The sequence below is a fragment of the Manis javanica genome, chromosome 8 (genome assembly GCF_040802235.1).
Source record: "Manis javanica isolate MJ-LG chromosome 8, MJ_LKY, whole genome shotgun sequence".
NCBI classification, from domain to species: domain Eukaryota; kingdom Metazoa; phylum Chordata; class Mammalia; order Pholidota; family Manidae; genus Manis; species Manis javanica.
This window is the reverse complement of record NC_133163.1, coordinates 65,487,387-65,514,721: the sequence shown is the minus strand read 5'-3', so window position 1 is coordinate 65,514,721 and position 27,335 is coordinate 65,487,387. Positions and strand designations below refer to the sequence as shown.

The following is a 27,335-nucleotide window of genomic DNA, read 5'->3' as shown; positions in this document are numbered from 1 at the left end:
TATCTCCATCTGGGTTCCATTTTTCATTGCTTGAAGTTAAGAGACGTGAGGCTTTCTTTTCCCCACTCCCTGGTGCCCACCTCTCCTTACTTGCCTTTCTCTGTTGAAATGATAGGCAGCCCTGACCCAAAAACGCTGAGCTTCGCAAGACCAGCAGCTGCCATATGTCTGCACTGCTCAGCTAATGGGAGGCAGTCATGAGACTTCAAAAGCCTGTGCTGCGTGAGGTTGGCCGCCACCTCTCTCAGACTTGCTGGTGGCCTCATAGGAGCTTTGAAGTTCTGTTTGCTTGTCCACTTTGATTCCTATCATTTTAAGGTGACTAGCTAAGAGTTTAGTAGGGAGCAGCATTACTTCTCTTTGGGGGATTTGAAATATTCAACTCCCATCCTTGAGTTACTCCCTTTAGTGGCTTGTGTATGGAAAGGTCTGTTGGGAATTTATAGCATGCAGGCATTCTGAGGTTGATGCATGGGCATGGGAGGATCATTTTGGACATGTGAAAGTTCTGGGCCACATTCCTTTGCTCATGTAACTCTAATTCTGTTTATCTAGGAGACAAATAGTGTTATCTTCTCTTTTCAGTTAAAAAGGACCCCTAAACTGTTCAAAGCTTCTGGGAATATACTTTTTGCTTTGATTCAGTTTAAGAGCTCTTGGGCCACAGTACTGATCAGTTTTTATTTGTTTTGAAAACTGTTGGTACCCAGACATTTTACAAATTTATTACTTTTTTTATTCTTCTCTTTAGGATGTAATGACTGTTTTAAATGAGAATGTCAGGGAAACACTGCATCTATTAAGCCCTTCCTTTTTAGGGCAGTGGTATGCTAAGCCCCGAGGAGAAAGTTTGCAGACTGGCCCTGCAAGATGAGGATTCATTTATAGGCTGAAGGACACTGGGTATAGACAAGAGCCAGGGTAGGACCTAACTCACATGAGCCAGGTGCTGTAACTTACCTCTCCCTCCCTGAATAGACCTTCTTATCTATTGTGTTATATGGAATTTAGGAATCTTGAAGCAGTTCACCCTGTATAAATGATATTAAGGTAGAAGTTTCAGGCCTGAGACAGATGTATACATTAGCCAGAATGCCTTTCATATCTATTGAAGGTTGTTGTGAAGATCAAATAAACATGTATGCAAGGATGGTTTGTTCATTCTGGGAGAGTTGTGTGCATCTCCTTGGAGATCTGAGGTGTGGAGAACATGTGGCATGAGAAGCTCAGGTGTTCCTAGAGAAGTCGTGTTTCTCCCCACCTAAAGAAATGATTCACCTGTGACATTCACCTGCTTGAGGAACAATGTATGTCTCTTTGGTATCTCCTCCAACAGCCTTGCACATGCAAAATAGGTACTAAAAATATCTGCTGAATGAATGAATGAGCATTTGTAAAAGCATGGTTACAACCATTACAGGCAGTAAATTCTAACTAATGTTGTAAATCATCAAACAATGCCTGAGAATGTCGGCAAGTCAAATTATTTCCTCTACTGTTTCCAAACCAAAATGGACTCTGCTTGCAGAGCTGATTTTCAGGTATTGTCTGGTATATTTGTGACAAGAAAAACACCTCTAGAGGTTAAAAAAAAGAGGAATGTTTTCTTCTGTTTGGGGGATGTAATTCATCCCCCTTGGCAGAAAACACAAGGAAAATAAAAATGTTAACTCAAATATTAGAAAGGTTAAACAAATCCATGGGTTAACATTACTGTTTCAAAATATGAAGACTTATGTGACTAGACAGGATGTTAATGACTTGACATTATAAAATTTATTAAACTTATTTTTAAAGCAGTTTGGTTCCCCCTCTCAAATGCATGAAGCATATGGGAGTTGGAATAGAGCTGCCCTAGGCTGCCAAACAAATTTTTAATGGAACTAGAGTCCTTCAGGGATTGTCCTAAATCCACATAATATTCTTAAGTCCTGGTGTTTGTGCTGGGACCTATATATTAACAGATGTACATGTGAATAAAATACTTATATCCATCCATCACCTTGGCGACTTCACATCTTTAGGGGCTGCTACACATCAATTATTCCACCACAGGGGGTAGAAAGATATTTGGGTCAGCATTGACCTCTTTTTCAATCAGCGACTCAGAGCAGTGTTCTGGAAGTTAGATGGTCCCTTTAGGCAGAACCTCTGTTTGAGAATCTATTTTGCCTAATGTGGCCATGCTGGGAAGACAATGTGATTACCTGTGCCAGGTGTGGAGGTGGCTTTCTGAAAAGCAAATGAAAATTTGGCCACTAAGAGTCACCATCGACAGTCAGGATCTCTCCCATATATCTAATTCTTGAATAAGATATTAGCAAGTCTCTCAGAAAAGACTGTAAAACCTTAATAAAATACATTTACCTACCACAAACAAAAAAATGCAGCTGTTTGAAAGAAATCGTGATTTGTCTGAAGAACTAAATTCACTTTCAAATGCTTGCAGATGTTGTTATTATCTGAGGTTTCAGGAAGAAAGTCTCCTCAGGAAGGATGAGGATTTTTGTCTTTGTATCTTAATGTCTTCTTTTTATTTTTTTTTAAAGGAAAACAAAGTTTTTATAATGCTTATCTTTTCATCATAAACTTGGAACTTCTTTCTCAGGACTACATAGTGCTTTTAATTTTCTTTAGCTTCTGACATTATACCTGGAGGTGTGTTACATATTGTCATGACTGATAAATCAGTGACAAGTGCAGCCACTTCCTTTTGTTGCAGAGATACACAATTGTGGTGGTGGCTCACCATTTGTTTAATTATGTGGTAAGTATCATTTGATGAGAGGGTAAAGCTAAACTGATGATTTGGCCTACCTCAGCCTGGGTACAGTTTATGTTGCAGGTACACTGGGATCATCTAAGTGTAATTGGCAAGTAATTTTGTAAGCAAAGGAACGGTGTTCACTGAGTAAAATTTGGGGACATTTATCAACCACTCCCAAGCAAAGAGTGATTGCACCAATATCTCTCCAAATGCTATAGGCAGTTTGAAAGCTACACGGAGGTTTTTGGCTCAGATCTTTATTCATTTGCTCCACACTTATTAGGTGTGTGCTGTGTACCAGGCATTGCTACCTCTGAGGATACAAAAATGAGTGAGAAGTTCTGTTCTCATGGCTGGGAAGCAGACGCATCAATAATTATACCCCAGCGTATTAAGTAGAGCTTTGAGTTCTACACAGGTTCTGTGAATTCTGAGGAGGGGGATCTTGGAAGACGGAAAATGGTCAAGGAGAACTGGCCAGAGAGGGTAACACTCGAGATGAATTTTATAGGATGAGCAAGGCTTAGCCAGGGGAAGGGCAAAAGGACTTTACAGGCTGAGGTGCTAGCAAGAGCAGAATTTGGAGGAAGATGGCTTGTGTGAGCTGGAAACTTTAAGCAGTTCTGGTGCATTTCAAGGCAGACATGGGACTGGAAATGCAGACTTGGTGGGGATCTTAGGGGACTCTGTAGGTCATGCTTGAGGTGGGATCTTATCCTGGAACCTTGGAAGCCATTGGAGGGTTTTAAGAAGAAGAGTATCTTTGTCAGTTGTCTTGTAGACAGGCCATTTCATGTAATAAAATGTTTTCATAGAGCTATTACTGTATGCCAGGCTCTGTGCTACAGGTATTGAGACATTTCATCCTCACATCAACCAATGAAGTAGGCACTAACATTTACCCCTTTTTACAGGTGAAGAAACTGAGTGCACAGAGGCTGTCAAAGTTACAGTAGGTGATGGAGGAGCCAGGATTTGATCCCAGATTGTCCAGCTCCAGAGCCCATGCTTGTTACCACCACTCCATACCATGTCATAGCCCCCTTGACACAATTGACTGTAACTCCCTATTTATAAGATGCACATCCCCACCCCACCCCATTGGACTGTGAGCTCTGGGAGGTCAAGCACTATATTCATCTTGTTCTCAGTCACATCCCGCAAGCTTAGGACAATGCCTGTATGTTCAAATAAGGAGCAAATGGGGTTTTGAAGGGGTTGAAGTAAACTGGCAAGGCATGATGATAAGGGCCTGAATCCAGGGCGTGCTAGTCAATACAGAGAAGTGAAGATAGAGAAATACATTGGCAGGTCTTGGTGATGGAATGGACATGTGCATTTTCTTGGTGTATTTTCACAATGTTTCTGATTTCCAGCTCCCACACCAGAGAGATGACTTGGCAAAAGAATCTGAAGCAGAGTGAAGCTTGTGCTGCTCTTCACAGAGCTCTGACATTCCTGGGAAGGAAATGTTGCAGATTCAGGATGAGAATTTAGAAGAAACTTCCCCAGAGATAGTTAAAAATAGAACGGACACATCTGTACAGGATGGTTGAGGGACAGAGCTGCCCTGAGGTAGATGAATGGTTAGATAGCCTTTGGGATTCTTCCCTCTTTGAAATTTTCTGGTTTCAAATAAATGAAAGTTCTCCTGAGCTACCTATCCTTCACCTCCTGCTTAAAGATAAAATCAAAGTGTCCAAGGACTGGAAAATATTGAGTCGAAATGCCTGGGTTGCAGATAAGGAAACAGAAGCCCAGAAGGGTTAGGTGACTCATGCGAGGGCACATACCTGAGGCAAAAGGAAGACCCACATCACTGGTCTTCCCCACATCTCAGATGGCAGCATCTGTGTTTTAGTGTCCCCTGTGGGCAGGCCTGAGGCAGGTGGTGACACAAAGCAAAGAGAATGTGGTCTCTGCACTTGAGTTGAGAGAGCCTCAACAGTTAGTGCCACTTGTCACCTGGATAATGCCATGAAGTACCATTTACTACACAGAATTTTGGAAAATAAAGAAAATGAATTTAAAAGTCTGTAATGATTTTTCTTTAGCTCTGCTCATTGCCAGGCACTGCTTCGTGCTTTAACAATCGTTCTCGCTAATTCTTGCAGCAACCTAGAAGTTAGATAGTATTATTTCATTTTGTGTTCCAGAAAGCTAAAGCCCTGAGAACTCGTTCTGTAAAACCAGTCTGTGTCAGCACCAATCCGACGCTGCACAAACGATATTGGCATTTTGTTGTGCTTCCCTACAGGCCCTTTTTCTATGCACTAGGATTGTTCATTTACATACCTGTAATTTTATTATAGACACAGTTTTGAATCTTCACTTTTTGGCTTGTATTGTGTTCTCTGTATTTTTCATGTGGTTTCATAATCTTCATTTTAATGGCTGTATAATGACCTACCAAGTTTTTTAGTAGGTTCTTAAAGAAATATTTACTCATAAAAATCTTTTAATTCTTGGCACATATGGTATTTGGAAGGTTCATTTTATATTTTGAGCACCATCTGACTATCCTTTATGAATGGGACTGGGGAGAGGAGGAGAGAAACTTCCAGGCTCTGCACAGGGGACCATGGCTTTATTCCCCGCCAGGAACCCCTGGGAACGTGGGGTGGTCCTGGGCACCGTTCAGGGTGGAGCCCAAGTGGAGATGGCCCCAGGCAGGTAGCAGGTAATTTTCAAGCCTCTGCTTTTCTGACTGAATACCATTCTTTCTCCTGCCCCAGTGAAAAAAAGCAAGTTTTCATTTTCTTAGGGTAGTAAAAATCTTTTGTGTAAAGAAAAAGTGTCATCAAGTGCCTTATTCATCAGCACATATACTATCTCTTTAAAATGACAGTGGGAGTAAAAGTTCATCAGTTCAATATGTCTTTCACATTTGGAGACTCTTGACTAATAACCTCTGGTATTTATCATCAGAACCGCCAAAGAACTAAATTCTGGCACATACAGCTCTCACACACTGTGAAAAACTAAAAAAAAAAAGATTTTCTCCATTTTTCCTTCTTCCATTCATTTAGAAGGAAAAGCATACCTTTTTTTAATTAAAAAATATATAAGCATGCAGAAACATCTGGCCTGTATTACCATAGCAGCCTCCTAAACGGCCTCCTTGTTTCTGGTCTGCGCTTTTAAAATCGACTCTATACAACAGCCAGAAAGATCCTTCCAGAACACAGAACTGTACCAGTCACTCTCCTGTGTTGTTGGTGTCTTCTTCCATGACTCTTTGAGAGTCTGGGTTAAGTACCATGTGCAGCCACAGGTTCCACTTCCCCAGCTTGTAGCCTGTCCTGGCCACACCAGTGGGAAGATGCCCATGGCTCCCCACTTCTTGCTACAATAAAGATGACCTCTGGGCCTGCATACAAATCAGTGCAAGCTCCCTACTGGACTGCAGACTCCCGCCTTAGGCTCCCACAGCACCTACTCAGCACTTGCCACACACATACAGAATACAGCCCACAGTTGTGGTTTTACTTGGCAGCATGATGCTTTTATTTTTTTTTTAAATTAAATCTCTTTGGTAAGAGCATATCACTGTTCAGTTTTCTTAAGGCCCCACCACCCTCTATTATATACCAAACCCAAATACTTATTTATTCTATGCTGGGCCATATAAAACTACTTGCTTTTTTATCTCTTTTACCCAATAGACTATAAGCTGTGCCAGAATTATGGATTATTAGCTTTTGTATCTGTAGGCCTGGTAAAGACTGCTCAATAAATATCTGTTGTATTAATTTGTGCTCTTCAAAAAGGCTAAAATTAGGTCAGGAAAGACTCGACAGCTTTTTTTGGCTTCTCAGTTGTTTACAAACATCACAAAACTCATGGACCTCAATGGCCCTGGCAAATGCTAACAGTATTGCATGGGGGTAATGAGTGTTTTATTTGCTTTGTAAGGTCTTATCATGATCAAAAGTACAATCAGCATGCTTACCCAAATTTGGATTCTGCCAAGTAGTAATGCACCCAGGTCTGGACAAGCTGGAGAGGCAGAGATTGCAGGAATGGAAATACTCATTGGTCAGCATCTGATTGTATCATCTTTTTGATAATCCAGTCCTTTGTCCCATTTACTGTATTTTCCATTTCCTTAGTTATACTCTTCTAGACATTCAGTTTTGTGTTGCTTTAAGGATGCCAAAAAAGATCTGGTGTCCCACAGGACCCAGATTACTTATTTACGGAATTTCACATAATCAGTCACATAGGACCATGGTACCTGCCTATGGCAATGTTGTTACCATAAATTAAATCTCCAGAAAAATCTCCTGCATTTTCAGGGACTGCTATGGGCATTACTGCAGGACTATATACCATAAGATATTGCTGAGGAAATATGCCAAATTACATTTCAACTTGTACTGTACCATTACAAACTTCTGTCAAATATTCTTAATACTAAATTCAGTGTAGTACACAAAGATATTGCTCAATGAGTGTTTAATGAAACATTCTGTAGCACTAGTGTCAGTAGCACTAGAATGGAAGTGTGTCCAAGTTACAAGTTCAAAGAAAATAAAACCTTTTGTCTAAGCTTCCTTCCCTAGGTAAGAGGTGGGGGCATATGGGAGAGAGCTTATTTATAGATCCTTTAGCAGCCAGAAATTTCATTGACAATTTTGTTAATGTGCCAGCTTGGCTGCCTTCTCAGAGGCCCGTTGTAAATTCCTTAGTTGATATTAATGGTTAATAGGTGCACCTGAAAATCAAGCAATATTGTACCTTTTGGGTAATAGATCTATTAAATGGTTCTTTTCCACAGCATCAAGATTATCAGCTTATCTTTTTCCTAATAATGTATACCTCATCTTCAAATGCTTCTACATCATCTTGAGGCAAAACCAGATCCAGCTGCATCTATTCTATACTCTTGACTTCAATTATGTCAAATTATCCAACCTACTCATAGGTCCTTAGGTTGTCTTTTGCTATGAGACATGTGCCTCTTCAGAAACTCATGATTACCAACCATTCAGCCCAAGTCTATTGTAAAAACAGAATCGAAGAGAGCACAAGGCTAAATTTACAGTTACAAGAAAGTCTCTAGAATTTAGGAATTCTTCCTAAATTTTGGCACTTCTGGTTAATCTCAGGTGTTTTTATTTTCCCTGTACCTTCTCCCTGAAACACACAGAAACCTCATTCTGCATGGCAGTGTTTCAGAGTTAAGGATTTCATTGCAGTGGCAAAAAGTATGCAGAAAATGGCAAAATATGCAGCCATATTTTGGCTATAAAGTAATAGATATTAAATTTTTCATAGACATTGTATTATTTGGTTTGACCAGAGGCATGAGGCTTCTCATACATTGCCATACTTTCTTTATTCAACCATATACCTGTAGCTAAAAGAGGGCAATACAAGAAATAGTTGAACAGCTCTTGGGGATTGTCTCTTCCTGTCATATTAGCATAAAGGCTAAAAACTTTACTGTTTCTTATGTCTCTAGTCAGGTGAAATGATTCAAAATTTTGGAGTCAATGTTTTTAGTCAAAATTCTCATCTGTGTACTTCACAGTCTGATCTGTCTGTCCCTATCTCTTTCATCTCCAACTTCTTTTGATTGTTTTTGTTCTTCTGAGCTTTAAAGAGAACCCTTTCCTCCATTAAAAAAAGGAAAGCCCAGACTCACTACTGAACATCCAAGATGATTCAGACTGTGCTTCATTCTCCTAGTAATATATGCAAGTGCCCTTTGATGCTTTATACCCCCTAAATCCTTATTACTCAGCCTAGTATGTAGAATAGACACAATACAGGGTTTTTGAATGAATGAATGAATAGCTAATTTCACAATTTATGGTTGTTCAATCTCTTTATCCAAATTACATTTCAACTTGTACTGTACCATGTCAAACTTCTGTCAAATATTCTTAATACTAAATTCAGTGTAGTACACAAAGATACTGCTCAATGAGTGTTTAATGAAACATTCTGGAGTTTCATTTTGGAGTCTCATCATGGCAAAGCTAAAATTAGGCACACAGGGTTTCAAAATCCATGCTTATTCCAATTAGTCAGGTCAAGGAATGGATTTTCACCCTGAAGACTAATCCTTGATTCAGCAGACTGGTTACTATGATTACTCCTTTGGACCTCCTATGGTTGGAATGCCTTACAACATTCCAGAAATGGAAAAATCTTTGGGGAACCATCTGTGTTTCTTGAAATATTTAAATGGAAACCTTCCCTTTCAGAGAGTGCTGTTGATCCAGTTCAACAGATATCCACTATTCTTGCAAACATTTATCAAACACCTTTATGTGACATGAGTTGGAGAAAACTGTGAAACTGGCAATTCTTTTAGGTTACTTACAATTGATAGCCAAGTATAGAAATCAAGCAGAATACAGTATGATAAATCCTGCAATAAAAGCAGGTATAAGGATCAGAGGTCACAGGGAGCAGGGAGTGATTAACTCCATGTAAGGCATTAGGGGAAGGCTTCCTGAAAGAAATGGTTCTGAGTTGGAATTCAGCCATGACAGCAATTTTTGTCTTTTAGATGGCTATCCTGACTGAAAAAGCCTCTGATGTGCTTGATTTTTTCATTTATAAAAGCAGCATCACATTGTAAGGAATATAGCTTTAAAAATCAAAGATATGAAAAACATTCGACATTTCAATACAGCACCTAGATCCACCTCGGTAGTAATTCTGTGGTTTGTGTGATATCTGAGAAACAGAGCTGAATCAAACCCTACTCTATTAATGGATTTATGTGCACATAAGGCTAATATATTTTATGCTGTCAATTTTTTTATGGTTTCATAAATAGTGCTATCACTAACATTTTTAAAAAGTGTAGAAAAGTGCTCATATGTGCTGGTAGAAATTCAGTCTATTTTATAGAACATTGCTACTCTTGGTATAGCCTACGGGAGGTGACTTTTCATAAAAACCTAATGAATTTCTAGATTTGTCAGCTGTTTCCAAACAGATGCACTCTGCTAATCTAATGGAAACATTTTGAGCCCAGATTCCAAATATCAATAGCTTTTAGTATTGCAAATTAGTTTGTCTATTGAGTAAATTGGGCTTTGTGGTTCTTGATAAAAAGTAGCAAGTAATTTTGTGTGGATATATTATGTTTAACTGCCTTGTGAGGGTTTGATGCTCATATTTTTCCTTGCAGAGTTTTAAGTTGAATGTAGACAGTCACTGTGCTCTCAAGGAAGCTGTGGAGGAGGAAGGACACCAACTTCTCGAGCTTATTGCATCTCCCAAAGCAGGTAAATCCTTCTGAAATATTGCAAGTCTTCATGTCTCCAGACTATTAAGAATGAAGAAGCATTGCTGTAAATTACTGCATATATTCACTTCCTTATGTATTATTAATATTTACATTATCAGATTGACCTTCAAGATTTATAAATGTTTCATATACTGCATACAATGCTGTGGTACTTAAAAGGTGAAATACTGCCTCCAAATGCTCTGTTCATCTTATTTTGGGCTTGCTGTTCACCTGAGTTGCAACTAAAATCACATTCTGAAAAACTTCACATTGACATGCTTTTTGATGTTGGTGCCTGGAAATAACATTAAGATACTGAATTAGAACTGTGCAAATAGTTATAATGCATATGCATTAATGTACTTACAGATATCATTACAGATATAAAGCAGGCACTCTACAGCTACCTGATTATTTTCCTGCCAATTCACACATGTGAACATTTTGGGTGTTCTTTGCTAGTCTGATGCAGTAGCAGAGTTTTGGCCTTAAACTAGTTCTTACCCTAATATTAATGTATTTATGAGGAAGAGATTATAAATAAAAAATAGTTTTGTTATTTGGTTATATTTATCCTGGTAATAAGAGACCATAAAATGAATTTTAATTTGGCTCTTGTTTTGAGCTTACCACAGCTAAATAAGAAAAGACATCCTTAATCAGATGGGCTAGCTAAAGACTGTTGTTTTTATTGTGGCCATTTACTGTATTTCTCATTGAATTAACTTTACCTATTTCCATGTATCTTTCTGATCATTGTAAACTCTCCACATAGATACATACAGGGTCTTTTATTTGGAATGTGAAACTATAGTGTTAATTAACTTTAGACATCATGATTTTTGTTCCACATGCATATTTTTAGTCAATATACTGAGTCTAACTCCACTCTAAACCATGCATCTGTGTGGTTATCCCATTTTTGTGTCCTTATGCTTAATATAAAATCAAAACTTCCTAGTCTCTATTCTGAGTGGCAAATGCTTATATGGCAGGTGATGGCAATGGTCGTTTAAAATTAAGCTTATTGTTTGAAGTATCCATTTAAATTACTAAATGAAAAAATAGTAATGAGTAAAAATGCAGTCAAGTCCATAACTTACGCTCCCCCCTTCCGGAGAAGGACTGAAGGACATGCTGCGGATGGTTGCCAGTCAGTGGAAGGAGCTGCAGAGGCAAATCAAACGACAGCACAGCTGGATTCTGCGGGCTCTGGACGCCATCAAAGCTGGGCTGCTCGCTACTGATGTGTCTGTGGCGGGCGAAGGCACAGGAAGCCCCAAGGTAAGTGGCTTGAAGTTTCCCTTATTTCCTCTTATTTCTGTCTTCTTTTGAACTAGGCACCACTGAAGTTTTTTTCCACCCCTAAGGCTTTTCGTTTCTACTAGGTAAACTTTGTCTATCTATCTATCTATCTATCTATCTATATAGATATATAAACAAAATGAAATGGCTTAGTTTAGAACAGTAAAAAAGCATTCAACTTCCAAGTTTTCCAGGAAGAGGTCTCTCTGTGGAAAGGGGCAGGCTAGGAGGGGGACAGTCCTTTAGGGTAGGAGAAAGGGGAACATAAAACATTTAGTAAACAAAACATAAAGCATCTTTAACATGAATAATCAGAATGGTTTTAAATTGTTTTGTTGCAACTATAAATCACTATAATCAGTGCAATCACTCAGCTCTGACATCCATTAGCCGCTTGGTTACAGCAAATTAACAAAGAAGAGAGAAAGTGATTCATTATCTCATTCCTGTTAATGACTATCAGATGCATTGCCTAATTAGGGGATGGTCATTGTAGTGGGAAGAAGGTCATACGCTTTGCTACAAATCTTTTTGCTCTGAGTGTAAGTTCTCCATAATGGTGCATGCACCGAATACAACAAGTACTTTAAAAATGAATATTGACATGTTTGGTTATCCATTTTAGGTTTACAAAATAACCCACAAAGTATAAGCAACTAAACTTTAAACGAGGTACCTTTTAATACAGCACACCACTGTTCTAGAGGTACCCTGGACTCATGATATGGAAAATAATTTTATTAATGTAATCTCTTTCCTTTTGTATTTGTTCTTTTGTGAAAGTAAATGCAGAAAACCATTCTCGTAACAGACTCAGCATAGAAACATATTGTATTATGGGGGAAGCAAATTTAAGAGTTCATGGTTTTATTCCTGGCAGGTACAAAGTAATTAAATCATCATCAAGTCACATTTATTCAGCATCCATGTGGATTGGCATTGTGCAAAATATATACAGAGCAAGCTAAACAAACCATTTACCCTCTTAGACTCACATTCTTAAGAGCAGGCAGAGGAAAAACCCAACCTGCCCTGCAATGGTGAGACCCACAAAGCTACTGAGAAGCTCAGACGATTTTATAGCTTTGGAACCTCAAACAACAACCTCTAACTTACTTGTTGGAAACAGAGGATGGAATCATGAGTTCAGTTCCATTTAAAGAAGTCTCCATGGAGGGGATCACATTACAGGAAATACTTGAAGGAGGGAAGAGCAGCGGCTTGGCACATGAGCACATATTTTAGGAAGTGACGTGATGAAAGGATCAAAGCTGGAACTAATCGCATGGAATGGAGAGGGTATTCAGCGGCCTTCTCAGGGCAGAAGTGGAGCTCTTTCAAGGAGCAGACTGCGGGGAGAAGTTGGTTGGATTAATGCTTTGGGCAGGGGGTAATGATGATGAGAAAGGACACAATTAAAAACACTGTTGTGTTTTATTTACTTAACACAAATATACTGAGAGCTTACTTTTTAAAACCTGTTCTGTGTTGGATATATTCTATATGCCAGACATTGTTCTATGGTGCTTCTGTGTATTCTCTCATTTATTTCTCTCAACAGACCTGTAAGGTAGGCCTGTTGTAACTCCAGAAAATGGAGGCACAGAGAAATCAAGTAATTTGCATAAGGTCACACAGGTGCTAAGAAGCAGAATTAGATTTGAATCTGCGACCTTTGGCCCCACAGCCCTATTCGTCACCACCTAGAGCATTGCCTCTCACAGCACTGCTCAGGACCTGGTATGGTGAGCAGTTAGCCTCAGTGCCTGTCTCACGGAGCCTGTGGTAAAGTGGGGAGAAAGACTTCAGTCTACTAATCAGGCCTTTACAGATGGTGATGTGCTGTGAAAGAAAAGAGGGAGCAGCTGGAGTTTGGGCTGGGAGAAGGGATTTATTTGTGTTTTTAGATCAGGGTAGTGCAGAGGCCTTCTGTGCGGAAGCAGCACTCTGAGCAGACCCGTGCACTTAGGGAGGAGGGTGTGAGGGAAGCTGGGTGGCAGAGGGGAAGGTTTTAGAGTGAACAGGGAAGTGACACTGATCTGCAGCTTAAAAGCCTGTTCCTGGCTGGCGAACAGCATGGTGGGTGGAGCGCAGTGCATGGGAGCACAGGTGGGGAGGGGCCAGCGTGGCACTGCAGAGAGGGTGCAGTCACCAAAATTAATACAAGACCGTGTCAAAAATGAGCAGCCCTATTCACCAGAGCCAGTATGAATTTGATACTTATAAACTGGTTCATTTTGTAGGAGGTATCACAATGGAGTAAGGAAGATAACCCAGTGAGAAGAAAGTAGTATCACAGGAGAGGCAATGTCAGCATTTGTCAAAAAGAGGACCACCTGGCCAGGCCCCATCTCAGATAGGTGAGCACCTCCTGTCTCAGACTGCAGGCCCTGCTTTCCACAAGCTCCCAGAGAACTGCTGTTCAAAGCCCTAAGACGGGCCTCTTCCTGTCAGGCCACAAGGTCCTCACACAGAATGGAAGAGAGAGCCTATTGCATTGTTACTAATAATAGCAAATAATTGGTATCAGCTGAAGTGTTTAAAACAGGGACTGTTTAATTAAATTATGTTACATTCTACCCTAATAATAAGGCTGCATAGCCATTAAAAATAATATGTTAGAATTTTAAAACATTGTAAAAAACCTATAGTATGCAATTATGTATTTTTATATATCTTTGAACTTTCCAAATTTCTACAATGAGTCAGAACTTTTTTTAACAGAAAAATAAAAAACTAAAAATGCATGTAAAATATAAGAACTAAAAAGTGACTTAAAAGGTAAATAGGTGACATTGATGTGAAAAGATTGAAGATATGAATTTAAATATCAGGGGAAAAAATAAATACATCTACTTCTTAAAGATTTGGGTGCCTCATTTCTAAACAAACAATAACAAAAACCCTCTGTATTTGAATCATCCCCAAAGTGAAAGGGCCTTCCTTGAGTCGCATTAGTTACAAAGGGTAACAAAAAGTTTGCCTTGTTAATTTGTATTACTGTTCCAAAGACTTTCCCAACACACTCCGCACAGTGCAGTGCTCATGAAGGCAGCCACAGGGAAGGGCCTTCGTAGGTACCTGCAGATGGGGACCCGAGAGGTGCTGGGGACTGATGGGTGGAGCCAGCAGAGCCCCATATCTTCCCCCCCAGGTAGTTCTCTCTTCCCCGATCCTGGCTGAATTCTCTCTGGACAAGTGAACTCATCCATAGTAAAGGATGAAGGTGAAATCAATCCAAGACAAAGAAGATACAATTCTAAATTTAAGTTTAGGAAACTATGGAGAAGTGAGAGCGATCATTCTTTCTCTTTCATGTTTATAATTTTCTCCTTTAGTCCCTTGGGCAAACACAAAGATTAATAAGAAAGACTCAGACTCTGAAGTCAGACTGCCTGAGTTCAGCTCCTGGCACTTATTAGCTCTGTGTCCTTGGGAATATTAAGTGGTTTCTCTGTGCCTCAGGTTCCTCCTTTGTGAAATGGAGGCAGTGATAGCACTTGTCTCAGAGGGTTGTGATGTAGCTTGAAGAGTTGACATTTCTAGAGTGCTTAGAACAATGCCTGGCACATAGCTAATCCTGGATAAGGGTAAATGTACAAGCCTCATATTCTGGTAGTACAAACAATAAACAAATAATAATAGAATTTGATAAATAGTCTAGTAGAGATAGGTAAAAAGTGCTACGAGTACACAGAGAAGAAAATAACTAACCCTACTTGGGGGGTATCAAAACAGAATACGGGAGAGTGGGAAGGACTGCCAGGGTGAAAATAATGGGCAGGGAGAATGGCACTTGCAGAGACATGGAGGTGTAAAAAGGTGTGGCATGGCTGGAACCCAGGATTTTGTGTGGATGATGATTGGGTGGTTTGGCAAAATCTGCACTGTCTCACAGTGTGACAAAAAATGACCCTTATAATCAGTGATTTGAGCAATAATTCCTCATGTGTCCTGTTGGACACTATCCAAGCCAGAGTGAGGTCCCTATACAGAATATATCTAATATGTATTGTTTAAACAGAAATTTTTCTTGCCATATTGCACTAAATAGAGCAAGCTTAAATAGGTGACTCTGAAGTTCTCTAAGACTAAAAACTGGATTAGACTTTTATCTATCATGTCAGCCCTCTTTCCATGATGTGACCTTGCACAGGTCATGTACAAATTGTGCCATGAAATGCATCTCCAAGCACAGCAGTTATGATAATTATTTCATCTTAGACCTAAAAGAGGAGGCAAAATTGAAACATAATAAAAATAACTCCAGAATTCATCTTAGGTTTACTTCAGAAGCTACTGGGAACTTGAGAAGCATAATAGAAAATCTAAGGGATATATCTAGGGGGTATTTTTCTTTTTTACCTTGTTTGAGAGGCTGCAGAAAAGGCCTTGGTCTTAGAAATCTTGTAAAGAAGGAGGGTAGGAGGAAATTCAAAGACTCTGGGAAACTTCTCCCCCAGGACTTGGCAGCATACCTTATTTGTTGTATTTCATTTTTTAAAAAAGTGTTTTCCCAGTGCTGTGAGATCTTTTATACATGGAAATAGAGAACAGAATTCAGCAGTTCTAGAAATAGTTTCAGCACTCACATCCAAGAATTGAAAATATGTTTGTAATTATATATCTTAAGATAGATTGGTGAAAGTTTATCATCTTAAACTAGGCTTTCAGTGTGTTAAGTTTTTGAATGGTGTAAGCCAGAGGGATTTCAAACAGTGAATATCCAATGCCTAACAAAGGCTACATTCTTTTTTTGACCTTTCAAGACAACAACAACAAAATCCTGAAAGCAAGAAAGCATCCTTAAATTTTGCACATTGCCTCCTTTAAAATGTTCTTGTCCTCTATTTTCTTTACTTTCCACCTATAGAGCATGCCATCATTATGTGTCTAAGCAACAAGGCCAGATTTCCCCACATGACATCTCAAACTTTTCATCACTGGAATCACAGAGCAATAGTTCCTTTGTCCTCTTTAAAGAAACAGATAAGTTCCTAAAACAAAGCATATTGAAGATTCTATTGTAAATTCAGGAAACTTTATAGCTTCTAGAAGGGTGGTGTAGCCTCAGTCCCAACCAACATCTTCACTTACTTAGTGAAAAAGAGAGTGTTAGCTGTTTTGAACTCTGGGGTTATGCTGATTTATCTGCCTTCTTTGAGGTTATTAGATAGAAGTCTTCATCCCTTTGGAAATGGATGTCAGCCTATGAATGTCATCAGTGTTATGTTTGACAATAACATGAAAGTAAGCTTATGAACATTTCTTACGTATGTTTGCTCAGCCCTACTGAGTGACAGTATTAGATACTGGCTAAGAGACCTGTGCCTGGCCTCTGACTTGGGTCTGTCTAAGGCAACCTGGCTTTTCTTCAGATGTCAAGAGAGGGCAAGTCCAGTGTTAACACACATTCTCTGTTTGTTATCAGATGCCTGAATCTTAACCCAGTATTTGTGCTGAGTTATAGGTAACTTTCTTTAACTGGAGGGGAGAAAAAAACCAATTTAGGAAGTACCTTTATATGATATTATCTCTGTATTCTATAGTGCCTCTTTGGTAACAGTGCATTTGGGTATTATTATCCTGAAATAGTAATTTGATCCTAATTCTTCCAGAGCATTGTCTCTGCATTCATTTCTTTTCTGGCTCAAAAGCTTATGTAGTTAACATGTTCTTTAACACAGGATCTACAGAAACAGCATTAAGGTAATGAATGGGAATTGCATTTACATGTTGTAAGTTCCCCATATTAAGGTAATGAATTAAGGTAATGAATGGGAATTGCTGTTATAAGTTCCCCATATACACTGACACATAAATGTATAGAGAACTCTTTGAGATCCTTTACTATTTTCTTCATGCAAAGAAGGGCACAGTTATATTTTGTCAAAAGGAACTGGAAATGATACAATAAGATTAAATTGTATCTACATCTACAGAAAGAAAGACCACAGGCAAAGGCCTGGCCATTATTTATCGGGTGCTGATGGAGAGCTCTGCCCAATGCTGGGCTAGACATGAGGGAAGACATGCTCAGTGGTCTTATCATCTCAGTGTTAAGAGACAGTGTAACATCTTGTCTAATGTAAATTGGGCTATCTCAGATCTAGAATAATAGATCACCTAAGATTCAGATCATCTTAATTAGGATGTTGACAGATTGAAGTGGAATGTGATTCTTGATGCAAGCAAATGAGTAGTAAGATGCATTACCAATTCTACCTCTTCCCTGCAGAACTCTTCCTTAAAGCCAGTATCTGATCCATTTCCTTTCCTGCTGAACTATACAAACATAGCCCTGATATGCACTACCTAGGGAGAACTCTTTCTTCTACTATGGATTCTTCAGTAGTCCATTTTTTTGTTACCAGCAGGGCAACTTTTCTTCAAATGTATTTTGGAAAGACAGAAACAAAAGTGAGTTATTTCTCTGAAGATCAGGTGTGGTTACTAAATTTGTTGATAGAATTAAATAGAATATAGTTCCTCTAATATCCTTTAGGCACTTACATTTGCATATTATCAGATGTGTGGGTGGATCCAAGATGAGAAATTTTTAAAAATAACATACCACTCTGAGGAAGTGACTGAAAAAATGATTGAGATAGTGAAAGTATATACTGGGTCAAAGGGCAGGTAATGGTGAACTCTTCATGCTCTCTCTATATGATGTGTAAGACCATAATTTATGTTAATTTTTTCACACTATATTTTCATAGCTAGTGGCCTTGAGGGTAGAAACATTTGGCTCAGGAAGAATCTGGGAGTGAAAGTCTTTGGTGTATTTAATCAATATAGAGAAATGTCATTGACCTAGTAGGTAGCCTTTTTCCCTCCTATTTGGTCAAAGGGTGCCAAATCTAGGAATCTGTAAAGGCTGGAGTTGCAAAGATGCATAATAGGGATGTAAAGTTACATTCTATGGAAAACAGCCATCTTTTGTTAGCAGAACACACATGTTAACTGATCTACTTTAGAGATACTGCATAAGAAACGCAGAGGGACTTTTTGATATATAGTGGTGGTAAACATTTTAAAAAAATCTGTATGTACTTAAGTACAAAATGGAAGGGAGATACAGAATTAGTTTTAAAATCACTTTTAAATTAGTAAGTAAAGTAATTGAAAGTGTGAAACAGTTACCTTACTGTGTAATTTCCTGGAATGTGTTGTTTCTGGCAGGGGAGAGGTCTGAGCTGGGGAGAGCCCTGCTAAAGGGATCACTCTGCTCTGGCTTTTGTGTTTATTGAGTCACCTAGGACTTCACATAAAACAGCGGCTTTCAAATGGATGCACACCTGCACTTGACACCCAAAATACTCCAAACGTTTGTTTAACTTTCCTCATACCCAGAGGATCTCCCATCCAGTAAGGTCAGAAAGCATTGAGATGACCACATTCCTCTTCCTTCTCCTTGGCAATCAGGTGGAATATAGCTATTTATATAGTTCTGATGCTAATAGAAATGGAGATCCTCTTTCAATGTCTTGTAGTGCTCTTTGCTGCCAGGACTCAGAACATTCCTAGTTTTACCTCCCACTGGGCCTAGATGAAGGTTAATGTTTCTCAGGAAACGTTAACTAGATTGGAGGTCCTGCTGGGCCAGAGCTGGGGGACTGTCTCATTGCATTTTCCAGGTCATTTTGCATTGGGTTGGGGTAGGGGCTTCCCGTCTGTATACTTAGTCGCCTGCAGAGGCCAGCAGTCGTTTAGTGTTGCCCCAGAAGGCTAAGCAAGGCCATGAATCTTGCTGGGTGGGAAGAAGGCAAGGGAAAAAAAGGAAGCCTTAACCAGGAGACTAAGACAAAGGAAAGGAGGGAAGGAAAGGAAAGAGGGTGAAGGAACGGAAGGAGAAAGAAAAGAAAGAAGTATGTGTCCAGTGAAATACATTAGAAGCTAACTGCCTGAGTCTGTTTCACAAACATTAATGCTTTCATGTCTTTCTCTCTCCCCCCCTCTCTCTCTTACTCTTTCCTTTCTCTATCTCTGGGAATCAGAGCCGGAAAAGCTTTCTTTACATTTGATATCTTAGATTATTATTGTATAACCATTTTGTGTGTGTGTATGTGTAACATACTCTGTTAATGGGATTAGCACTTAGAGCAGCTTACTGTGGTCAGTCTGTGGTCTGTGTCAAGCCTTTTACCTGGATTGCCTTATTCAATCTTCTCAACAATACTAGCAGTCTTAACTCCTATTATCACTTACACTTTCCTGATGGAACAACATATCCAAGCACATATTAGATACTCAGGCTTATTTAGAGTCTTTCTGAAAACCTTACATGACAGGGTGAAGGCCAAACTCCTTATTCTGTCATTTGATAACACCTGATTAGTTAAGATTTGTGTCACTGTTTCATTTCATAAATCAGGTAGTCAATTCGCCATCTTCCAAATGTATTTTCCCCTTTCTTTTTTCCTTGCTTTTGCCCCAGGCTTTTCCCATTCTCTCCTTCTATACTATCCTTAAAATCAATACATATTGAATGTATAACTGTACTGATATCATAGTTCTGGAGGGGATAATGCCATACCTCTTCTTGCTCCCTGCCCTGCAGTAGAGACAGATATGCACATATGTAATTAGATTAAGGTAGACTGTGTGATAAATACCATAATAAGGCACATAAAAGATGGGAAAAGGGCATTATTTCAATCTGATGGAGTCTGGGAAGGCGTCCCCACACAAGAGAAAATGGATTGTGTGAAGGTCTCTAATATTCTGATAAATTGTGAGTAAGAAGATATTAGAAGGAAAGCATTCCAGGAAGAGGAAATACATGGTCAAAAGTATGAAAAGGGGAATTTATGAGGGACATCTAGAGAATGGTAATCAGTGAATAGTTGGGCTCTTTTGGGCCTAGAGTATCCACATGTTTTTGGGAAGGGATGAGGACCTAGTGGAAAATAAATCTGAAAAACTTAGAGCTGTATACTAGACAGCTTTGAATACCAGCTGCAGAGTTTGTATTTTACTAGCATGCCGTGAGTGTTTTAATGATTGCGTTTAGTTATAGAAGACATGATAAAAGTAGGATGAGAAAGGAAGGCCTGACAGGGAATTAGGAAACTAGTACAGTAACTAAAGGGAGGTAAAGTAAAACACTAGCTATGATAATATAAAGAACAACATAGAAGTGATATTATGGAAGAAGAAATGTTAGAGTTTGGTATCTAGGGAATAGAGAGTTGAGGGCAGAGTTAATGACCACAGTAAGCTGCTCGAAGTGCTAATCCCATGCAAAGGAATTGAGTATGAGTAGTTGGAAGAATGGTGTTACCATTAATGGAAGTTAGATGCATTTTAGTAAGCAGTTTTGAAAGCTGCATATAGTGACCTTGATGTCCAATTAATTAGAATAACTGGGTATATAACCAGGGCATAGATATTTTTGTAACCTCTGCAGAATGTGCAGGCAAGTTTGAGAACAATGATTTGGGAATAGGAGAAGCCTGAAAATAAACTATGGGTTATATGCAATATTCAGTGGAAAATGAAAACCCAAAACTTGGAGTAGGGATCAGTGTTAAGGATATAAGTTTGGCAGCCAAAATAGAAATAATAGCTGTAGCCCTGGAAATTGATACTGACTAGAAAGGATTATTGTGTGAGAATGAAGGAAAGGTATGATAGAACCTTGAAGAATGTCTGGAGTAACTGAGGGCAAGATGCTATATTAAAATGGAGGATTAAATGAGAATCTGCATGCTCAGCAGTAAAACTCCCAGCTCTTACCCCAGAATGCTGGTGGAAGGGATAGCAGGGATGTAGGTCAAAGGAACTTTTCATGGGGTATAGGTGACCTTAGCATGTGTATAGGCTAAATAATAGGACTACTTAAAAGGGAACAGTTGAAGATAATTTCAAGAAGGAAGAGAAAGAAGATGAATTGATATAGTGATTCAGTTGAGGGAGGAGAAGTGAACCAGGTGGAGCTGTGAGTTTCAGGTAGGGAAGATACTTGTGACATAGAGAAAGAAGAAATGTTGGGTGGTAAGCAACAGTCAAGAGGTAAGGAAGCCAAAGCATTCAGAATGAAGGCAAATTCAATGTGATTAGTCAGTGCAGCAAGTATTTGTATAGAGGGAGGATTGAGGGTGAGGAGGGACTGGAGAACAGGACTGGAATTCATATCCTGCCTCTCACTAGAGATTTCCAATAAACTTTTAGTCCTAAGTGATTGCTACCTCATCTAAATTGTATTGCATTTACTAGTTGTACAACACAGCTGATGATTAATCACAAACAGCCTTGTGACATTATTTTCATTTTATCTTGAACTTCCACTTATGTCTTTTATAGTTAAATTTTAAGGTGCTTACACTCCATGACTGCAAACTCCTCAGGGCAGCAATTGCATCCTAAATTTTTTGTTTTACTCACTTTAAACATTATTTGAGCTAAAAATTTTTATTTAATTTTAATGAGTTGATAAATAATATTAAAACTAAAGACAGAACTCCACCTAATCTTTTCATCTTTCATGATACTGTGTGGATAGTGGCACAATCCTATCTTCCATCTGCTCTTCCTTTCTATAATTCTCTTGCTTTTTATAATTTCCTTTGCCTCTTGCTTTTTATTGTATGTAAAACAATCTTTCAAAGAGTGATTTCAGCTTTTTTTCCCAAAATGACTAGTAATTTGTACCATAAAAAAGGAAAAACATATGATTTTACTATTAAATTTGCACTTGAGTCATGTCTAGTTGGTTAATCATTTTAATAGGTTGATAGATTTTTTACATCTTAAAACAGACTTGCTGAAAAAATGTACTCTGAGTTGCTTCTTTGAAAAAGACTAAAAGCATCTAATGTAACTTAGCAGCTGACCAGCACACTGGTTGATGAAATTTGTAGTCTTCCCTCTAAAGCTTTCTAACAAGATCAGGTGACACTGAACCTAAGAAGGTACAGGTCCCTAACTGACATAATCTCAAAGGGCAGAACCAGATCATACCACTGTTTGAATCACTAACAAAGTCTAATCTCTGACATATTATATTTGGTGCATTATAATCTGTGTTCATACACATCTTTCTAGAAGATGATAAATGAGGTTTAGCTAACCTAATAAAGTTTACACTCATCTAGACCTTTGTAGAAAATATGGGACTGGGGAGCTCTGCTCTGTAAGACGACCTGGATCAATTCTCTGTAACAGTCTCCACAAAATACACACTCATGCAATTTCCAAACCAGCTGCGTCAGTTTCCCTACTTTGATTCATTTGGTTCCTCTTCTAAATGTCATTAGATAGATGGGGAGAAATACTGATTTTCACTGCATAAAGTCTGGGTAAACCAATAACACCAAAATTTCTAATAGGAGATTTTGGTCTGGTTGGGAGAGAAGAAAGAAATTAATAAAATTTACCTGAAGCCTCTAAAATTAATCCGTTATTTGAGGGCTATGCATTTTGAATAATAAGGAATTTTGAAAAGCTCCTCTTTGTCTCAGCTCTTTTCTCCTTTTCAGATGCTCATACCCAAAGCTCTTACTTCTTTCCTAGCTGAAAATAAACTAATAACCATGATTCTGATACTAAAGAGACTTAATAATATCAGTGATTCAGACTGTTGGAGAACATGCCAACCAGCTTGATGTGTTGGAACTTTTCCCATTACTCAAGACTCTGGAGGTTCCAGAACCTTGCCTGTCGCACACTTAGCAGTTGCTTTACATTGATTCCCTTTTTGATCCCTCATTCTTCTTGCTCTTTACAGATTCATTTAAGAATTATGTGTTTATCAAATGGCAGCTTTCTGGGCCCCACTACCCATTCTCATTAATGAAGTTCTGGTGTCATGTAGTTTTTTCCTCTCAAGTAAATTAGACTCAAACGACTCAGCAAAGAAACAAAATGTATTCTTTGAAATTACCATTAAATAGTACTGCTATCATTTTTGTTGCATTTTAGCATGGAATGAAATCATCTGATTTCTGAATAAGTGAGAACCTTGTAACTATTACTGTTAATCAGTGATTGAATTCCTTCTCCCCCTTTTGGTTGAAGGCCACAAATTATAAATGATATGATACAGGACAAACAGAAGAGTGATGTGAACAAAGATATCACTAGATGAAGGTACATTTGATGATCTGAGTGTTTTTATGCCTTTGTAATTACTTTTGTATTTTATCCAATTGTGCAGTAGTTTTCAGTTGTATTCCTGCTTTAGACCTTTGACAAATAGCATCTTCTATTGTTATCTGGAGATTATTTTAGTCTCAATTTTACACACACAGCTTAACGACTATTCTCCATTGGCTAATACACAAAGGGACAATCAGGTAAGATTTTGAAGATAGAATCTCTTTGGAAATTCTGCATCTTAAGCAGACGTCTCACAAGTTTCTTTGAATGAATGCCTTGAAATGGAAACTCTTTTTGTATGTACTTTTCCTATGCAATCAATAGTTCTCTTTCTTCCCCTAAATGATAAAATTGGACATTAGGAAGTATAGGCACACTTTTCCTCATAAAGGGAAAAGGGTTTGGGATGTTGCACTAATGATATAATCAGCAGCAGCATCAAACAATGTTTATTAAGCTTAATTTGCAGGCATGAGGACTGCCTAGCCAACAGCCATTTTCCTCCTCCTCTTTCTTAACAGAATAACCTATTTTTTCCACACACACATTTTCTCATGTATTATGTGGTTCAGATGAAATGGACCTTATTCCCCAGTCCAGGCAGTGAACCATGGTTAGCCCACCAGACAGCCATGCGGCTCCCCTTGCTCTGTTAGCATGGCTGATTGATGCACTTCTGACTAGAGAGATACGAAGGAAAGTCTCTGTGGGGCTTTGGGAAAGGTTTTCCTTTTTTATAGAAAGAGACAAACAAGAAGAAAAGGTTCCCTTTCAAACTCTGGATGCTTTCACAAGGACCTGAAGCTGAACTATTATAGTCATTTTGTTATATTATGAACGGGCAAAGCTTAAATGCAAAGGGTGACAGGCGAGGGATGGAGTCTTTACATCGCTGGACAGCTGTATTAACCAACCCTGGAGCTATCCTACCTTCAGCATTTTTAATAATTCCCTGCTTTGTTTAGCCTTTCTCTGTTAGTGGAGTTGGAATTCTCTGTTATTGGGAACACAAGCATCCTAAGCAACAAATTCACTGTTTTAATAAATTATTATAGATTGCTAAGCACCATACAGTTTTAATCTTTCTCTTTGTGTTACCACTCAAGCTGCTTGCTTTTGTTTTTTTCTCCCTCAATGCTAAACTGTCATCTTTTCTTCTTAAACCTCTTACTTCTGAACTTTTGCTACACAGTACCCTGGCCACAGTCACTTCATTGATACTGTGCTCATTAGTGTTTATTTATGACTTATTGGTTACAAATCAATTGATCTCTGAGCCTCAGCTCCATAATCTATAATTAAAACACTTGGTTCTGATTGGTGGTTTAATTTAAAAATTATTAGCCAATAATTTTTTTGAAACTGAATCTTCCTCAAACTCCATCATAAAAAACAACCCAAATAGAATTTTTTGGTTGACTCAGTATGTGGGAGCTTTGCTTACTGCCCTCCCTGTCCTTATCCTCTGCAGAGCTCACAGGTTCCATAGCACATAGTTCTAAAACTAGCCTCCAAATCTGACTTTCTTGTCAGTGCCTCTCCTGCCTCTTTTCCATTTGCACTGTAATCCTTACCCAGAATGCTTCAGTGGTTTACCGTTGCCTAACTACAAAGTTCCTGCCTTTCTAGCTTTGTTCCTTTGAGTCTTCTTTGTATTCCTTTGCCTCAGCCATGTGGGGCTACTTCTAGTCTCCAAAACAGCTCAGTTTTTCCCTTTTTCTATGCTCGTCTCTTCCTGCTCCTTATGTCTTTGCCCATCTCCACCTGTTCAGTCCTTTTCACTCTCATCCAGTACCCATGTAAGTCAAAATGGCTCTCAGTTTTCTGAATGTTCCTATAGCATTTGAATCTCAGTTATAGCACCTACCACATTCTCTCTTTGAATTTTATGTTAAAGATCTCCCTCAAGCTGTATGCTCTCTGAAAGTCAGGAATTTTTTCTTGTTCACACTGCAGTGTTCAGCATATGTCCCTCAAAGATAACTCTCAAAAAATGTTAATCAACAAAACATTTACAACAGAAATCAAAATCCTTAAATTATGTGTGTGTTCTTTACGTTTATTTTTGTTAGTCCTTTAAATATTTGTATCAGTTTTGTAAATTGATCTATGCTCTGTGGTGTTATGTAGAATAAATTGATTTAATTGATTAAATTTAGTCAATAGTATGGAATCTAGATGGGTTATATAAAAATAAGGTATCTTTTCAATGCAAAATGTTTTATGGTTTTGCAATTTCATAACTTAAAAAAAAGAGAAAAAGCTGCCTACTATGTCCATACTTAGGCATTTGGCTTTTTTGACATTTTAAAAAGGATTATTTTGAGTTAGCTCACTGACACCCTAAGCATACCAATTGTAAATTAATAAAAAGTGTGGCAGCTCTACTAATACTGTAATGCTCAAACACTTAATTTTCATTTAAATAATTGTTACTGAGCTCCCAGAGAGGATAATCAAATTTGTAACTTCAATAAATTATATCTTTTTGTATTTATTTTCCTGTTTCCTATAATTACTATAAGATTGTCATTCCTGAATATAATGTGTTTGACAATTCAATTAAGTTGAATAGAAGTTATGAAGGTTGGTGAAGGAAAGACTATACCACTGTACAACTATTTAGTTTCTACCATTTCACTTTATGAAGTTACTTAGTGCTTCATAATTTTATTAATATCTTTAAATATTTTTGATGAAAAGGAAATGGTATGTTGATTTGATAAAGTTAATATTTTAAACAAACTGTAATAAGAATATTCTTTTGACACAGTAGTGATAGTATAATGACTAACATGCTTTGGAGGGGGGAAATAAAACAAATTTAGTAAGTTTTTTCTAAGACCAATATTATCAATTACTTTCATAACTGGAAGGAACTGACTTAGAGACTAGAAATAATGATAGAGACAAATATATGTATTCTAGAACTAGATAACTGAGAACTTGAAATAAGTCTGTATATTCATACACCATAGGCAAATGGATGGTGCTGTCCCTGAGGTCATCAAGGCAGAGAATCTTTTCTCTGCACCTGTCATGTGCAAAGGAGGAATGATAATGTCCCTCCATCCCTTAAGGGTTATTGAAGGGATTAGGTGATAAATAGGAAAGTATTATCAGAGCCAGGTGGTTGATTAACTCATACATAGTTGCTATGAAGACCAGAGATATTTTACACATTCCTAAACTATAGTTGCTGCCAGGGTAGGCGTCTGACTCCCTGTTCTCATTTCAGGGTGCGTCGGAGGGCTGGGCTGTGGTCTGGGCGACAGTAAGGAACTTTGAGTGGGACACAGAACAAAGGAGAAGCACAGCGTCAGGGAGAAGGTGGGCATGAGAACCAAAGACACGGTCTGAAGCAAGAATTGAGTCTGTAACTGGAGGCAGAGGGAATAGATGTGAAAAGGAAAATAGGAAGGTGAACCTGGAAAGATTCACTTTAGGCACCACTACTCACAGCCAGATGCTTCACAATAGGGACCTTGGGTGGTGCCAGAAATGTGGTAGTGGTAGCTTTTAAGGTGGCAGAAAAATCAGTTCCAGCACAGGCCATGCCTTCCACACATCATCCTGTGATGCCTGGGGTTCCTCTTTGATGCAAAATACTGGCCTTACAGATCTCACTGATTCAGTGTATGATGTCTTCATACCTTTTGAGCTCTAGCATTATACCTAAGCAAAACACCCTAAGGTGAAGGTGATAAGTTCCTAAGATTTAAGAGATAGAGGATCTGAACTCTTGAGTTATGATTTTAATGTTTGTTACTGTTATTGGAAATAATTATTATGATACTTTGTCAGGGTCTTTGATGTTAAGAAATCATATATCTAGGACTCTAAAATAAATTGCTTCTATGACTGTGTTCATTATTTACTCTTAGTAGGTATAAGGTAACATAGTGT

At 38.4% G+C, this 27,335-nt stretch overlaps 1 protein-coding gene across 6 annotated transcripts in view; it reads left to right on the top strand.

Moving 5' to 3' along the window:
- Nucleotides 1–27,335, top strand: part of AKAP6 (A-kinase anchoring protein 6) — a 627,130-nt gene that overhangs the window by 367,673 nt on the left and 232,122 nt on the right. For all 6 annotated transcript variants that reach the window (XM_036999333.2, XM_073211384.1, XM_073211383.1 and 3 more), the window contains 2 exons: nucleotides 9,921–10,017; nucleotides 11,146–11,306. In XM_036999333.2, coding sequence (XP_036855228.2) covers nucleotides 9,921–10,017; nucleotides 11,146–11,306 — 258 coding nt within the window. The remainder of the gene's footprint in view (nucleotides 1–9,920; nucleotides 10,018–11,145; nucleotides 11,307–27,335) is intronic.